Source organism: Artemia franciscana, chromosome 13 (assembly GCF_032884065.1).
Source record: "Artemia franciscana chromosome 13, ASM3288406v1, whole genome shotgun sequence".
Taxonomy (NCBI): Eukaryota; Metazoa; Arthropoda; class Branchiopoda; order Anostraca; family Artemiidae; genus Artemia; species Artemia franciscana.
The window spans coordinates 25,342,593-25,356,709 of record NC_088875.1 but is presented as its reverse complement, the minus strand read 5'-3'; the positions used below and the strand labels follow the sequence as shown (position 1 = coordinate 25,356,709).

The 14,117-nt window shown below is 36.3% G+C and overlaps 1 protein-coding gene across 7 annotated transcripts in view; it reads left to right on the top strand.

The window, feature by feature from the left end:
- Positions 1–14,117, top strand: part of LOC136034714 (voltage-dependent L-type calcium channel subunit beta-2-like) — a 179,845-nt gene that overhangs the window by 154,852 nt on the left and 10,876 nt on the right. For 3 of the 7 annotated variants that reach the window (XM_065716069.1, XM_065716070.1, XM_065716068.1), the window contains one exon: positions 3,167–3,245. The exons of the other annotated variants lie outside the window; for them this stretch is intronic. In XM_065716069.1, coding sequence (XP_065572141.1) covers positions 3,167–3,222 — 56 coding nt within the window. In that variant the 3' untranslated portion in view covers positions 3,223–3,245. The remainder of the gene's footprint in view (positions 1–3,166; positions 3,246–14,117) is intronic. 7 annotated transcript variants of the gene reach the window in all.

The window sequence follows — 14,117 nt, the reverse complement described above, 5'->3', positions numbered from 1 at the left end:
AATTCGTGATCCACAAAAATGAGCCCGAAGTTACTTTCGCCTTCGAAAAGGTGAAACTTAGAGGAGATGCAGACAGGGAATGGTAAACCGCAATGAGGACTAAATATTTTAAAAACAATTTGGCTGTGTACTGTCATGAATGGCAACTTCTCGTAAATCGTAGAGCTTATTATGATAAAAAAAATTAAGAAGAAATATCCGGGAAGCAATTAACACTTAATGCTATGCAAACTTATCCGGTGGTATCAAACGGGGGGGGGCGAAGGACCCTGCTAGATTTTGAAACTTCATTTTTGGGATTATTTTCATTGAACAAATGAAAAATCCCCCCCCTCCACCAGATTCTGAGAAGCAAATTTTGCTCTCTAACCCTAAAATCTTATGACTTGACCTCACTGAGTTTGTTTGATAGAATTCTCATATTTACCTGTGAACTTTGAACTTTTTCCTGGGATTTATTCGTGCATTCAAGAAGAAAGCAACGCTTGGCCATGTTTAAATATTTGGATCTTTTCCCGAACTAATAAAATTTAGTCTAAATAATTTTCTTTAGTAGCCTGTTTTGCTAATACATCCAAGCAATGAGAGGAAACCAAACGGTTATCTCCACCGAAAATGGGATTCCAGGTTTAGTTGTATGTTCCCTCTCCGTGCAGGCCACAAATCAAGTAGTGGCTATTATTGAAAGATACATTTCAATGACACTCGAAATGCTATATAGTAATTTCTAGTATTATTTACGGTAATTTTGCATGATTGTTAAATGGATGTCAGATAATGCTATCTGGCTAGACAACTATCTTCTAAAAAATTTAAACTATTTTGGATCAAAATTAGTTGAAAAAGAAATTGGTGCTCCAATTGATTTTTATTTCGAAAATAGGCAGATGACTAATATGTGGGTGCTACATGATCCTTCTCGCTATTTTGTGTTAGTTGTCAACTGCACTTGGTATTTTCGCTGCATGATTGCATGAAATGTTTCCTTCCAGGGACAAGAATAGAATTTTTTTTTTAATCACCTTATTGCTTTAGGTTGCCCCTCCTGTTCGGTAAATTCGTTCACGTAAATCATATTCGAATTCCCCAAGTTTCAGCCATAGTTACAAAACATTGACAATAATAACAACAACGTGAATTTGCCGTAAAAAATCTAAACACAGGCCAAATTCACATATGGCACTTTTGAAGAGGTCGGAAGAGCCAAAAGCTCATATGGCACTTGTGACATGGAAACTAAAATTAGATTCGGTACTAGTGTTATCGATTTTGCTGTTCTTTGTTTATTGGCAATTATTACAAAGATAAACTTGCAAATGAAGTGTTCCTGTAGTCTCTTTTTGTTTGGTATTTTAACGTTTGTCCTACCAAGCTTCATCCCAATCTCTCCACTCTAAGCGTTTTCCAAGATTTCCGGTCTCCCCCTTCAACTCCGCCCAATGTCACCGGATCCGGTCGGGATATAAAATAAAGATCTGAGACACGATGTCCTTCTAAATACCAAATTTCATTAAGATCCGATAACCCGTTCTAAAGTTAAAAATACCTCATTTTTTCTAACTTTTCCAAATTAATTATCCTTCCACTCCCCCCCCCCAGATGTTTGAATCGAGGAAGCGACTATTTCTAATTTAATCTGGTCCGGTCCCTGATACGCCTAACAACTTTCAGGGATTGCTATATTGATAACGTATCTAGTTTCGGATCTTCTTCATGTAAACATTAGGGTTGTCTGGGATTCGGACCTGAGACCTCTCGCACCCTAAGCGAGAATTATACCCATAGACGAGCAAGCCATACTTGAGAAGACCAATCATTTATTTTATCGGCAAATAAAATTCTTTTCAACTATCTCGTTCGCTCCCCCCCCCCAGATGGTCGAATCGGAGAAGAGACTATTTCAAATTTAATCTGGTCAGGCTCCCGATACACCTTCCAACTTTCATTCTCATAGCTTATCTGGAAGTGCCTGAACTAGCAAAACCAGGAACGACAGACAGACAGACCGACAGACAGACAGGCCGACAGACGGAAAGAAATTGCCATCGCTATATGTCACTTGGTAAATACCAAGTGCCATAAAAAAAAAGAAAAAAAAAACAAGGCTGGAGTTCGAACTCTTGACGTTTGGAGGACTAGCCGAGTTCTTTTAACAGAACTGACCGTCACGATAGGCTATAATGCTTTGAAATCTGACAAATTGATCTCTCACATCCATTTTGTCAATTATATCTATTTAAGCTTAAGTAAATTTCTTTAGCTTGAACAAAACTGAAAATGAAAAAAGGTTTTATGTAGAGGCTACGTGACTAATAGACATGGTAGTTACCAGGGTTTGGATTTTCGCCTATGCAACTATTTCATTGAGGCTCTAATAACACTCAGAAATAAGCGCATTAGTTGACTTTGAGTACTTTTGACTAGTTCTAGCAATACTAAAACAATTAAATCATGTCCTTAAAGAGGGCTTTGGTAGGTGAGAGGTCTAAATGTTTTTCACTAAGTATTACTATTTAATATTTATGTTAATTTTTTTAGCTTTTAAACTATCCCTGAAACTTCTTGTGAAAAGAAGAGTGCATGCAGAGTTTTGATTTGGAGGATAGGCATAATGGCAGATTAGGCGTTGGCATGAATGGTAAATACATAAATTTGAAAATAAAAATATCATCTGATAATTTGAATCAGCAGTAAATCCGATAAAATGCTTTTTTTTTATAACATTTCAGTTTAGATTGTTTTCAAGCATTTATTACTATTTTATAAAACTCTGTCTTTGTCAATATTTTGCCGTTGAGGGGATAGCGCTGGTTACCGAGGACTTGGAAAGGAAAGATAATCATCAATACGGATTCTGCTATGAACTGTCACTTTAAGTCAGTTAATTTGGGAGATCAAATAAATTACTTCACAAAACTCGGAGGTGGGCTCCAAATTTTGTATTGCCGTGAGCGCGCTTTGTAAAGGAGCTTAGCCTAATTTGACGAAAAAGTCAACAAGAAAAAGGGTCTTCAAGGTCAATTTTCTGAAAAGGTTCCAACCGTACCCCTCTCTGCCAACTGAAAAAAATTTACCCTCGCTGGGTCAGATTCTGCTTAAGTTTATTGAATGTTTATGCAAATCGTAATTTTTGCTTTTGATGTGCTTACTTTTTGTTTTATTTCAGGTGGTTTAAGTGAGCTGGTGCCAAGAGCACCACCAAGAGCACGACCTATTCATTAATTTGCTTTGCTTTTCGTATTTTCGTAAGTGGTATAATTTATTTTGCTTTGTGTTTTTGGTTGAAGTTTTGTCACATGTTATTTAAGTTTATACACGTTTGACCTTACTTAATTTTAACGGTAAATCCTATTTAATGCATACACTTTGCAATGGCATTATGTTTCGTGTGAATTTGACTTTTCACTTGATAACCCGGAACTGTTCTCCTGAAAATCATGATTTTCAAAAAAAAACATTACATTTTATAATATCTTTGATTTTCTCATGTGCCTCATATAGCAATTTCTTAGAAATCAAGGCTAACATTCGCCTCTTTTTCGTTAAACGACGAATATTTTGACATGCATTTTTGAGGGGAGGATACTTTGGTCCCGTCCTCTTTGAATGTTTTCGATTTTTGCTATTTTTCAACATTTCTAAACAGTTTCTTAAAGTTCGCCAGCTTTCTGCTAATACACCTTTAGATAGTGACGAAGTAAATTATAATTACTTAAAAGAATTAAATAAATATAAAATACCCAAGTAATTTTCATTTCCAATAAGCTTGAGCTAATTATGGCAATTATGCATTCTATAATTCTTTGAGATTGACTTTTTTTTAGCAGATTTTTACATAAATGTGTTTGAACAAGAATAGAAAGTCATTGGTAAGTATTCGAATCTCAGTATTTCGTTTCATGTAGTTTCTATTTGACTGACCAGAATGACTGAATCGTTCATTTGCTGCGAACTTCTTTCTCAAATTTGCCCTTCTCTTGACCCATTTCAGTACGGTTGTCTGAAAGGAAGCAGCATTACTCACTATGCGGTAAGACTTTCCACCTAATAACCAGTAAGTGGACTTAAGGAGTAGTTTGAGCTAAAAGGGACACTGAGGAAAACTACAGTTGAGGTAACTGGGTACCATGGTTCAGGACGGGTTAGATTGGGATTGAGATAATTGAAACTCATCAATTTTGTTTTATTCTCGGTGAGTTGCACCTTATGTGTGTCACACTTACCGACAAAAGCCGATTTGAGGTTACTGCTGAACTGCGGAGATGCTTTGCGTGCTATACTGCGATTTACGGTGCTATAGTAAAAAAATTGACTGTGATAGGGCTAAAATAACACTTCGTACTATTTTAGCAGCCCTGGGCACGTGCTACAGTACTACACATATTAAAATAGTGCTAAATTAGTACTTTGGTGCTCCTGGTGGTAACCCTGTTTCTACTAGGTATTTTAGCAGGATGGATAATTTATAAATGTATTTAAAATGACTTTCAACTCCCAAAAGCACGTGATTTATCTCCACTAGAAACTACAAGGCTGTAATTTTTGTGCCTTGCGGTGCACCGCAAGTTATTTTGTCCTAATCCTATTTGGTTTAATTGTGACCCATGTGATTAAACACACGGATGACGGCTGTGAAGAAAATCAATAAGAATTAGCCGAATAAGCTTTGTTGCACCCATCGGCTTTAAGCTGTTGGCAGCGATAATATGGTGCATTGCGTACAACACTTTTCGATAATCAGCTAAAAACTGCCTGTTGATTTAGCTTTAAATCAAAATTTAATTTTAAAGCAAAATTTAACTTTGAAGCATAATGGGCAAATTGCATAATTGCGGGGGTTGACATAACCAATATCCCCATAGACCTAGTTACTGGGCCATTCTACTATGCTGATGAAAATTGATATTTAAAAATTTTGATTGGATATGTTTGAAAAATACCTCACAACATACCTCACAACAAGCGCTGTTAGTTTCAACTGTACACACCAAACTGTTCCTAAGATATTGCTGTTATACCCTTTTGACAACCTGCAAACAGATGGCGTGTTGTGATTCAGTTAACTTTTTTCCTCTAAGTTCCTTGAAAAGTTCACCTTCATACCCTTAGGCATAGTCGTAATAGCAGTTACAATAGTAGTATTGATACTACTAGTAATAGTATTGAATAGCGGTATTACCATTAGCAGCAGATTTAATACCATATAGCCTTTTGATCAGTAGAAGATCCCTCTCATCAAGTCCTGGAATTTTAAATTTAATTTTTGGACAAATGGCTGCCCCAAAATTACTATCGGATGCATTTGTGGAAAATATAACGTGGGGGCGAGCTGCCCTCCGATCACTTTGAATCATAAAAAGGGCACTAAAACATCCGATCCCCAATCAAATTAGCCCATTCTTGAATTTTACGACCACACTTTCGATACAAACATTATATGCCCTCGGGACACAGATTTAGAACCCTTTCGCCGAGAGCTCTGGGGGGAGGAAGAAGTTGTTATCCTCAAAGACATAGTTTCCAGATATTTCAACTACCAAATTTTGATTAGACGGGTTTGGAAACGTATGGGCGTAGGGGGGGGGGGGGCTTGTCGTCCTTCAATCCCTTTTAACTACTAAAAAAGTCACTAGCCGCTTCAATTGCCAATCGAATGAGCCTTTTTCTAAGTTTTTACGGACAACAAATGACCGTCTTAAAATTTCTTTCAGATAAATTTTGGGAAAATACGACGTTGGGGGGGGTATACATCCTTTGATCACTCCGAATCTTGAAAAGAGCACTAGGACTTCTGATTAGTAATCCTATGAGCCCCCCACCGAAGTTTATAAGATCAACCTTTCTACATAAATCTTATTTGCCCCCAGGGAATAACTTACAACCCTTGTACTGAAGGCAATGCGGGGGAGGGGTCATCCTCAAAGACATAATTTCCAGACTTTTCAACTACGTTGAAAAAAAATGGTTAATTCAAAATTTTCATTGGATGTGTTTGGGGAAATGGTCGGAATGGTAGAGGGGTTAGTTGCCCTCCAATCACTTTCGACTATTAAAACGGGCATTAGCCCTTTTGACTTTCAATCGAATGAGCCTTTTTCGAAGTTTCTGAGACAACAAATGACCATCTCCAAATTTCCATCAGATGTATTTCGGGAAAATACGAGGTGTGGGGGGTATACACCCTCCAATTGGTCTGTATCTTAAAAAGGGTACTAGAACTTTTGATTACCAATCCAATGGGCTCCATCCAAAGTTTATATGATCACCCTATATATAAATATCACCCTCTCTATAAAACCTTATATGGCCCAGGGCATAACTTGCAACCCTTGCCCTGAGGACTGTTGAGGGGTTGTCATACTCAAAGACGTAATTTACGAACCTTTCAACTACTTTAAACAAAATGAATGTCTCAAAATTTTGATTGGATGTGTTTGGGGATAGTGGGCATGCGAGGGAGGGTTAATTGCCCTCTAATTAGCTCTAATAAAAATAAAAAAAGAATTTGTAAATTAATATATATATATATATATATATATATCAACTATTAAAAAGGGCACTAGCCCTTTCAACTTACAATTAAAGGAACCCTTTTCGAAGTCTCTACGACAACTCTTTCAATACGAAGTGCCCTGGTCTAAAACAAAAAAAAAATTATAATAATACAGTCTTCCCGCATCGCTCTTTATTTGGTAACAAGGTCTAAACTTACCTAACTAGCGTTAAAACAACCAAATTTTTGGCTCATTCAAATATAAAAAATTAAATATATTTTAAATTTAGTTGTAGTCAGTTACGTACACATTTAGACCCAGGTCATTTATTTATTTTTCATCCACCATGACTTGATCAAAACAGAAGCATTCGATCAAATGACCTTTCTTATCATCTACGATAGATATAATTCAATTTAGATTGTCCTCTGCTAGAACTATTTTAAAGACAGGGTTTTGTCATGGGCTGCGTCCCAAAGTCGAACCTTAAAACGTACAGGAATTAGGGGAGGCAGTTGGGGGGCTGCCGCCCCCCGAACCCCCCGCTTTTAAAGACTCTTTTGTACAGGTTTTTTGTTGTGGGGGGACTTCATTGTTAATAATCACTAGTTTCGGCGCAATGGTTCTCCTGTCCTCTTGTGCTTAATATTTTTCGAAGTTATTCCATTATTCATTCATTTCAATTTTTTGTTAATTAAAAGAGGGCCTTTCCGAAGCCAAGAGCGGGGGGTTAGGGGGGGGGCAGCCCCCCACGACAAAAAACCTGTACAAAAGAGTCTTTAAAAGTGGGGGGTTTGGGGGGCGGCAGTCCCCCAACTGCCTCTCCTAATTCCTGTACGTTTTAAGGTTCGACTTTGGGACGCAGCCTCTTTAACTCTTTAAGAAAACGAAGTTTTTTTCATATTATAATAAAAAGAGGACATAGCGAAATTCTGGAAACAACGAGAACTTCTAATATCTTTGATGAGGTGGAGTTTTAATCTTTGCTTTCTAGACATGATCTTTGCTTACATAGCACATATTGAAAACCACAGGAAAAATGTGGTCACAATCCATAGTTCAGTCGCTCCTACTATACCTAATGCTTCTGGCATGCCTGTGATGTAATTAGGCAGCCCCTTCCTCATTACCTGGTCTTTATGCTAAAAAGTTATTTGAAATTACAACTCATTCGTGGGACCCCATGAAAACCCCTATGAAAAATCCCTCCCATGGGAAATTATCCCTTGCGTGTTAATAATGATCATATTTTAAACTAAAAAGTGTTTTAAAGATTCTATCCTTCCCAAAGTTTCCCCCTTCCACGAAAAATTCCTCTCGTAGATCCCTTCTCCCAATAATTCTTTCAGAGAATTTTCCCCACATATTGAAAAACCACAGGAAAATGTGACTTATAATCCATAGTTTGGTCGCCCCTACTTTACCTAATGCTTCTGATATGCCTCTGACGTGTTTTTATTATTTGTATGAAGTATCTTTTTCGTTAGCTTTACCTGAAACTGTATAAAGTAATGGCGTCAGGACTATTTTATTGTTGGTGGTATTTTTACGTTTTCTCATTTATTTGATGTTTTATGTTTTTTTCGCTTTTTAGATAGTAGGATATACTTTAAGAGAAAGCTATAAATTATTTTGGTGTCTGATCGTAGAGTTGGTGACTCAAACTAATCTCAAGATCATAATATTTGAACAACGGTGTGATGGCGAGTCAAAGAAAAGTAAGTCGTCAAGAGTTAAGGCTTTACATTAGGATTTAGGATTTTTTTGCGTAGAGGCTGAGGAAAAAAATAGGACCAAAAACATTCAAAGCACAATCTTGATAAACATTTTTATGCTCATCTTAAAAAAAGCGTATTATTCCTTTTCTGTACTTTACCTTCTTTATAGCTTTGTTTTCAGTATTGGAATGCTTAAATAACTCGTGGTTTTTATTCATTATACTAGAATACTGGATTTTTCTTGAGACTCAAATATTGGCATATTTTATCGGTGTCACGCCTAAGGGTCGTATATGAAATTTTCACACTTCTTAGATGATTACCAAAAACCGTTTTCTAAGCTTTTCTCAAAAGGAGGATCACTAGGGTAATGTATGTTCCATCGTACTTCAATGTTTTTGATCTATCTCCCTTTGCAAACAGTTTTTGGCAATTATCTCAGCAGCAATGGCCTGGCAACATTACCTTTAGATGTGACAGTGAGTTGCTATGGACTTTTCTTAAAAATTAATGCAATTTTCAACTTCAATAATATTTTGAAGCCTTAAATCTCTTTCAGAATTGTTTTGTTTTTATTTTTTTTTTTTGGCTTTCATATACCTTGCCTGATTATTGCAGCAAAATTATGTCAAGCATACCCTCAACGGGATTTTATTCAGAACAATAATCAAAAGCAAAGTTTTTTGGTAGAAGTAAAGAACGGGGTTGAACCTTAAAACCAAAAATATTATTGCTTCTTGGTTTACAACATTTATCTGCAAAACTATCTAAAATAAATCGACTCATTATAATTCACTGTATTTTCAGAATTCTTAATAACTAGTATTTTGCTGAAAACACAAAACTGACACAAAAAATTGATATTCTCCTAGTAGCAGGAGAGTACTTAAGTAGCCAGTACAAAACAAAAGACTAATGTATAAGGCACGAAACAATCTGTCACCGACCTTAATTTCGTCCAATTTTAGATCATACTCAGTCAAGCGTATTTTTTAGTTAAATGGTAGTTTTTAAGATTTCTTTAAACATAGGGAAATATCACAATTCAGCTTATTTGAGCTAATTTTGCTGACTTACGTTAAATAAACCGCAAAGCAACAAGTTTTTTGTTCCAAGTTCCATCTTCGGTCTTTAAATTTTCTTTGTTTAAACCTAATTTTTATTCGTTTTGAGATTTGTGAAAAAGACGCAATAAATTGTATTAAGATCCTAGTCTAACTTAGACGATGAACCCGTCTTAGTCAACATGAATTTTTGTTCAAATTAAATTTAAAAAACCAAGTTTCTTAACTGAAAGTAAGGAGCGACATTAAAACTTAAAACGAACAGAAATTACTTCGTATATGAAAGAGGCTGCTTCCTCATCAACGCCCCGCTCTTTACGCTAAAGTTTGACTCTTTCTCTCAATTCTTATTTTAAAACAGTAAGATTTTGAGAAAAAAAGAGCGGGGGAGAAAGCCTAGTTACCCTCCGATTTTTTGGTTAATTAAAAAGGCAACTAGAACTTTTAGTTTTTTACGAATCTTTTTATTAGTAAAAGATATACGTAACTTATAAATTAGCTTACGTAAAGAACTTTTATATTCTCATGTTTTTATTACATATATGATGGGGTTCAACCCCTCGTCAGCACCTCGCTCTTTACAGATTTACTAGAAAAAGGCAACTCGACACCCCGCTCTTTACGCTAAAGTTTTTTATTGTTTTAAAAAGTAGAGTTGCGAGAAAGAATCAAACTTTAGCGCAAGGAGCGGGGTGTCGAGGAGGAAAAGCCCCTTTCATATAAGGAGTAATTTCTGTTCGTTTTAAGTTTTAATGTCGCTCCTTACTTTCATTTCAAAAAAACTTGTTTTTTATTTAATTTCTGAAAGTTTTTGAATTAATGCATGTCTGATTTTGGCTCTCCGTACATAAATTATTAAAATGAAATTTGCTATTAATTCTTTTTTGGCTAAATGGCTTTCTCTTAGTTTTGATCAGACGATTTTGAGAAATAAGGGGTGGGGAAGGAGGCCTAGTTGCCCTCCAATTTTTCGGTTACTTATAAAGGCAACTAGAACTTTTAATTTTTAACGAACGTTTTTATTAGTAAAAAATATACGTAACTTAAGAATTAACTTACGTAACAAACTTTTATATTCTTATATTTTTGATTATATATATGAGGGGGTTTGTCCCCTTGTTAATACCTAGCTCTTCACAATAAATTTTAAGTTTTGTCCCAATTCTTTAAGAATGACCCCTGAATCAGAAAGGCCGTAGAATAAATAGTTGAAATTACTAAAAATAATTTAGCATAAAGAGCGAAGTATTTATCTCCTTCTAAATACCTCGCTCTTTATGCTGAAGTGTTTTTTGAACCCCTCATATGCGTAATAATCTATGTTTGTTTTAAGTTTAATGCTTCTCCTTACTTTCAATTGAAAAAACTTTTTCATGTTTATATTTTCTTTGTTTTTGTTTTTAATAGTAATGCTAGAAAGTCCTGCGCCCTTTTCATTGAATTTCTCTTCCCCCAAAGAATATTCCTCCAAGGAAAGATCCTCCCATATAGCCCCCTCCCCTGAACCCCACACCCAAACAAAAAAATCCCCCTGAAAACGTCGGTCCACTTCCCAAGAACCATTACTGTATGTAAACATTGGTCAAATTTAGTAACTTGCAGCCCCTCCCCCAGGGACTGTGGGGGGTAAGTCATCCCCAAAGACATAGTTATTATGGTTTTCGACTATGCAGAACAAAATGGCTATCACAAAATTTTGATCCGTTGACTTTGGGAAAAAAATGAGCGTGGGAGGGGGCCTAGGTGCCCTCCAATTTTTTCGGTCACTTAAAAAGGGCACTAGAACTTTTCTTTTCCGTTAAAATGAGCCCCCTTGCAACACTCTAGGACCACTTGGTCGATACGATGACCCCTGGGGAAAAAAACCCCCCCAAAAAAACAAATAAATAAACACGCACCCGCGATTAGTCTTCTGGCAAAAAATACGAAATCCCACATTTTTGTAGATTGGACCTTGAAATTTTTTCTATGGGGTTCTCTGATACGCTGAATGCCTTGGTGTGATTTTCGTTACGATCCTCTGACTTTTAGGGGTGTTTCGCCCTATTTTCCAAAATAAGGCAAATTTTCTCAGGCTCGTATCTTTTGATGACAAAGACTAAATTTGATAAAACTTATATATTTGAAATCAGCATAAAAATCCAATTCTTTTGATATATCTTTTAGCATCGAAATTCCGTTTTTTAGAGTTTCGTTAACTATTGAGCCGGGTCGCTCCTTACTACAGTTCGTTACCACGAACTGTTTGATAGGACATTAATATAGGTTTTACTTCTCACTTCTCTTGAACTTTCCCACTAAAAATGTGCGATTTTGTAGCATGAAAAGTCCAAGGGGTATAACACCTGTATCTTGGGAAGATTCTGAAAAAAATCAGTTATATCTATAAAAGTAAGTCTAATATGAAAAATACAGAAATTTTAGGAAACTGAAGGACATTAATCGAATTTTGCACGCACAGTAAATTCAATTTACAGGAATTTGTGTTAAAATTATTACAGTTTTCCTACCGCAATGCTGCAAAGAATGTTAAGCTTCTCATTAAAAAGTACTGAAAACGAACAGAAATTACAATAAATAACCGCTATTAAGTAGTCAAGCTCAAAACGAGCAAAAAGTAGCATGAGTAGGGCTGATAACCCATATCTTCTCAAGACCAGAACATAGTTTGTACTACACTGAAAAAAAAAATTGATCATGGATTCTCAGTTTAGTTGACTTATAGTGATATTTATTTGTTAAAGCTTTGATAATTTTGTACTTATGGAAGTAAAAAAAAAAGCGAAAACGTGTAAAACATATTGTGTTTTTCGTAAAGCGCAAGTTATGTTCTGGTCTTGAAAAGGCAGGAGGGGGGATTTATTATCCTACCCATGTTAATTGTGTTGCGAGAGCAACACTTAGGTTTTGTCCCATTTTTTTTCCTATGCCGCTGATCTCGGCTTATTCCTGGAAACTGGTAAGGGTCTAACCTGTGTGGTTTTTACGGAAAGTGTGGAACTCAGGCCAGATTGATGACTATGGCATTACATTTTGGAAAGCTCGGCAGAACTCTGCCTGGAGCCAAAAAGGATGGTTTTTGCTTGTCCACGAGCCAGACACTATTGCGTGCGAAGTGAATTGGAGTTATATAGCCTATGTCAGAGAGGAGTATCTGAAGTTGTGCAGCCAAGCTTTCGTTTTATCAAACCTTGTTTCTGCTTTCGAGTGGAAAGCCCCTTTCTAGCAGGCAAGCAGGCAGGCACCACTTTCAAATTGAAGATGGACTAAAATCTATAAGCATTAAATATATGGGGTAGTCACCCGGCCCCATAGCCAATATATCTTCTTTGAGTGATAAATAGAAAAAACTGACAGAACCAAAAAAGCGGCATTTTAACACGAGTCTGAAAGTGCTTCCATCTATTGTTTCTACCCATTTCTGTTCGTGATTTCGGCTTGGTTTATCATCTGTTTTTTCGGACTTGGGATTGAGATAGAGAAATATTATCAGATGTACCTCTTAAACTTTAAAAGTTCTGTCATTGCTAAAGAAATTGGAGCTTATCCTTTGCTTCTTTCTAAGTAGTGACGTTAGAAAGTTGGCATACGGCAAAAAAAAATTAACTTTTGAACTAAGACAGATAGATTTTTTTTCGACTGCAATCGATAGCTCTTGATGAGCTGATCAAAATATATGCCATTCATTTTTGGTACAAAAATTCCTTCATGAGATATACTAGTTTGAAAGTTTTCACGGGTTGACAAGTTCAGTAGTAGGGTACACACTGAAACCAAAAATAGGCTGATACCAATTGTGAGACAAGTAGAGAACTTGTAAGCAACAGTCGGGTGTTAGACCATAATCATCTTCGGAAATAAGGGGTTTGCAAACTTTGGTTAGTTGGTGTACCTATTATTTGTTTCCGGTGTATTTGATGATAAGACCAATTTAGTTCCAGTCGTGAGACATGCGGAGGACTTGTAAGTAATAATCGTCTGTTAGGCTACAATCATCTTCAGTGATGAGGGGTTTGTAACTTTTGCTAGTTGGTGTAGCCTACCCATACTCACTGTAACCTAGAATTAAGTGTTTACGCAACGGGTACAAACGATAACGGAAAACAATGAAAGCGCTGAGGGGTTTGTAACTTTTGCTAGTTTGTGAACCCATACTCACTGTAACATAGAATTAAGTGTTTACGCAACGGGTACAAACGATAACTTGAAACAAAGAGGCAATTTCGTAATACATTAATAGAGTTTCATCTATGGTATTTTAATCCAGAAAAGTTACAGGTAGCTTTATAATACCAACTGGACTATATAAGATATTGTTCCAAGTCTTGATCCGTCACGATGTCTACGATTGAAAAAGATAAAGTTCAACTGGCTGCAAAGTCAATTTAGTCCCTTCTTTTGGTATTATAGCTCGTGATGAGCTGACCAAAGTATGTCATCCATTTTTTTTACAAAAATTCCTTCATGAGATAAACCAGTTTGAGAATTTCAAGGGATTGACAACTTCAGTAGTAAGGTACACACTGAAACCAAAAATAGGCCGATACCAATTGTGAAACATGTAGGGGACTTGTAAGGAAAGGTCGGCTGTTAGCTCATAATCATCTTCGGCAATAAGGGGCTTGCAAATTTTGCTATTTGGTGTACCAATTATTTGTTTCCAGTGTATTTGATGGTAAGACCGAGTTGGTTCCAGTGGTAAGACATGTAGGGGACTTGTAAGTAATAATCGTCTGTTAGGCTACAAGCATCTTCAGTGAAGAACGGTTTGTAACTTTTGCTAGTTGGTGTAGCCTACCCATACTCACTGTGACCTAGAATTAAGTGTTTACGCAACGGGT